Raw genomic sequence first — 3,350 nt, 5'->3', positions numbered from 1 at the left:
TTCAAGGCCAGCCTGGGCCACATAGCAAGACCTCACCTCTACAAAAATTAATTAAAATAAAAAATATAACTAATAGAGCTATTGAAAAAATTAGGACAACACAATGACTCCACACATGTAGTAGTAAAGTTTGGAGAATTTTGTTGTTGTTTTCCTGAAATCTGGGTTTGAAGCAAAGCAAAATTGTTTTTACATGGATAATAGTGTGAAGGAACCTATATTTTAATATAATTTACAGAAGCATTGGTCAAAGTGAAGTGAGTTCTTTTCCATATAGAAATTAAAAGGTAGTAATTCAAGACTCCATTGCCACCATTTGGACTTAACTACTGCACTACTTAAAGATTTTATTGTATAGCTTGGACAAAGGCACGAGCTTTATGGAAGAGCAATTCTGGGTAATAATTACATAACGACATTGGGGCTACAAGACGGTCATTAAACTGCTTCTTCAGAGACAGCACCCCAGGGACACTTTCTTTTTCCTCTTACGCACAGGCCGTTCTCTCGGTTTACACAACAGCCCTCTACTCAGTGAGCCTCCGCCCTCCACAGAGGGACAGCTCCCTGGCTGGCACCATGGTCTGGGCTCTGGCCCTGCCAACCCTGCGGGGACACGTGGGGCCCCCAATGGGCAGCCCCAGCCTGAGGCTCATATGCGGAGGCTCACGGGCTCTCCCGGCGGCCAGCCCCAGCCCGAGGCTCACATGCTCTCCTTGTCGAACTCACACATGAAGTACATGGTGGTGTGACAGGCCACGTCGTTCCAGCCGCCCGAGGCCACCATCTCCACGCAGTCCTCCTCGTCGTAGGCGTTGTTGGGCTCGCCGCCGCGCCACTTGCTGAAGGCCCGCACGGGGGAGCGGTCGGAGTACACGAAGGCGCCTTCCCTCTCCAGGTCGTTGACGCCAATGAAGACGCGGGCCAGGCCGGCCTGCGCCACGTATGCGGCCATCAGGCCATTGGCAGCCTCGTCCTTGGGCATGCCCAGCGTGCCCCCTCGGCCCTGACAGGACAGCTGGGCATCCGCATAGCGCTTCTCCTCCTTCACCAGCAGGTAGATCTTGCTGTCCGTCTCGCGCACACCAGCAACAGCTGTGGGGAAGGGCAGGGCTGAAAAGCGAGCACTTGCATCTCTGCAACAAACTTAAGGCACAGCCATGTGCAGCAGGGGCTGGCGGGGCAGCGGGGACAGCAGCGAGGGATGGCAGGGCAGCAGGGACCAGCAGGGCAGCAGGGGATGGCAGCAGGGGCCAGCAGGGCAGCAGGGGCCGGCAGGGCAGCAAGGGACTGCAGGGCAGGCGTGGCCACTGCAGAGCCTTTGCTGGGGTCTTCGGACGGGGCCAGGAGGTGGGAGGGAGGGAGGGTGGCGCCGGGAGCCACATACCGTTCTTGATGAACTTCAGCTCGCTGGTCAGCTGAGAGACCTGGTTGTCCATCTCCCCGATGGCCTTGCGCAGCTGGCTGCACTCACATGGGAGGCCTGCGGGGGCCGGGCCAGTGCGTTACAAAGGCTGGACAAGGACTCGGGCTCAGAAGAGAGGCGAGGACCCCTCCCCAGAAATATGCATTTTACTCAACAAACATGCCCCATGGGCCTTTGAGGCCGCAATAACCATCTCCCACTTCATCCTAAAGGCAGGGGGAGCAGGGAAAGACCTTGACAGGAGCAGAGGGAGGGCAGGCATGTGTATTTCAAACCTCGCCAGCTGTAGAAGGAACAGAAATGGAGGTGCAGGGGCGGGAAGCAGCCCAGGGCAGGGTTGGGGCCCAGGGAAGCGGGTCTGGCTGAGGGTGTGCAGTAAAAAAGGTAGAACATCTGGCAGCAGTCCTCCATGGCCTGGGGGCACTGCAGGGCTGAGGGGAGCTGAAGGCGGCAGCAGCAGCATCCTCTGTGCAGAGCTCTAGAGGTGTCGGGGCTGTTCCATTCCTAGCTGAGTACAGGAGGCGGAATCGCCAACACGCAGGTGCCTGTGACATGTCAGGTGGGGAGTAGGGGCCAGGGCAGAGCTGGGCATCGTGGGCACACACAGGGCGCAAGGGACGGCTCAGGGAGGGAGGACAGGGCAGCATCACCACGAGCACCTGTAGGCCGTGGATGAGGCCTGGGAGGAAGCGAGGCGTGCGGGTGGGCTTGGCACCTTTTCCCACAGTTTCCACTGTGCGGAGTCTCAGCCCACCCTGCAGTCTGGCACATCCTGCAGAAGTTCAATCCCATCTTCCTGGACGTCGGAACCACGTAGAGCCCAAACCACCCACCTCGCCCTCATACGTGAGACCCCCCGATTCACATTTGCACGTTTGAAACTTGATCTTTCTTGGGGTTTGCCTTGGTTTGGGGATTTTTTTTTAGTGGAAGTTTTATCTAAGATAAATTTTTTAAAAATATATTTTCTCTTCGAGCTCCCTGAGGGGTGAGGTGATAGAGGCTTTCTGAAGACACCCCTGTGAGGGGAAGTGGAGGGTTCCTTTCCTCATAACCTCCAAACTCTCTGACCAAGGTAGGCCTGACGGTAGCAGCTTGGCCCCAGGATGTCCCCTCTTCTTGCCCTGCCCTCACCTGCCTCCGGGTCCTTCTGTCTCCCAGAGGCTTTGTCCAGGCCCCTCAGGTTGGCTGAGTGCCTAGAGGTGCCCTGAGCGGACGGTGCTCGGCCACTCAGTGACACTGATCTCAGCGCACTCGTACGGAACAGAGTCACGCAGGCAAGGACACCTCCCAAGCAACTGTTCCTCCTCATCTCTGTGATGCGGGAGGAGCTTTTAAAACAAGAACTTTTATTCAGAAATCTAGCCCCTTTATTTCCCCCCGAGTTTCCAAGGGTCAGATCCTTCTCGGAGAGCACCTTCTGAATGTGCTGTGAAGCGAGTGACATCACGGAGACACAGCGCGTCTCGGGGAGAAAGCCTGGCTCCAGCGAGCAGACGCCTGCAGAAGGGACGCTCCCCGCCACCCCCGTGAACACACTGCACGCACTGAATTCTCTTCCCAGGCCCAGCTGTCGAGCTTCTTGGTTGAGGGAAGAGGGGAAGGTTGGAGTCTGACTGAAAGAATATTCTAGTTACTTAAACACTATCTTCCACCTAAATCTAGTATCTCTTAAGCATCTTTTGTGGTCAATAAAAAAGGACTGGAGGGCACAGAGCCATCAGGATGTTATTTCAGGAATTCAGCTCAAAAGCAATGAGGCCTGAATGAGGGAGGGGGTGGGGTGAGAGGACAGCAACAACCCCTGCCTGGAGGCGCTGAAGCAGAAGGAAGATTAGAGGATGCCTGACAGTGTCATGGGGCATGAGTGAGCAGCTTGGGAGTTGGGGGGGGGGGGTGGGTACACAGGGGGGGATGGGCAGGG

General features: G+C 56.2%; 1 protein-coding gene across 4 annotated transcripts in view; it reads right to left on the bottom strand.

The window, feature by feature from the left end:
- Positions 1-315: 315 nt before the first annotated feature.
- COLEC11 (collectin subfamily member 11) overlaps positions 316-3,350 on the bottom strand; it is a 46,827-nt gene continuing 43,792 nt past the window's right edge. For 2 of the 4 annotated variants that reach the window (XM_026454694.1, XM_026454696.1), the window contains 3 exons: positions 1,388-1,483; positions 697-1,095; positions 316-645 (listed from right to left, as the gene is read on the bottom strand). In XM_026454694.1, coding sequence (XP_026310479.1) covers positions 704-1,095; positions 1,388-1,483 — 488 coding nt within the window. In that variant the 3' untranslated portion in view covers positions 316-645; positions 697-703. The remainder of the gene's footprint in view (positions 646-696; positions 1,096-1,387; positions 1,484-3,350) is intronic. The other 2 variants (XM_026454695.2, XM_026454697.2) reach the window with 1 other exon arrangement.

This window comes from Piliocolobus tephrosceles, chromosome 15 (genome assembly GCF_002776525.5).
Source record: "Piliocolobus tephrosceles isolate RC106 chromosome 15, ASM277652v3, whole genome shotgun sequence".
NCBI classification, from domain to species: Eukaryota; Metazoa; Chordata; class Mammalia; order Primates; family Cercopithecidae; genus Piliocolobus; species Piliocolobus tephrosceles.
Note: the sequence above shows the minus strand (reverse complement) of the source record. Positions and strands in the feature narration are given on the sequence as shown.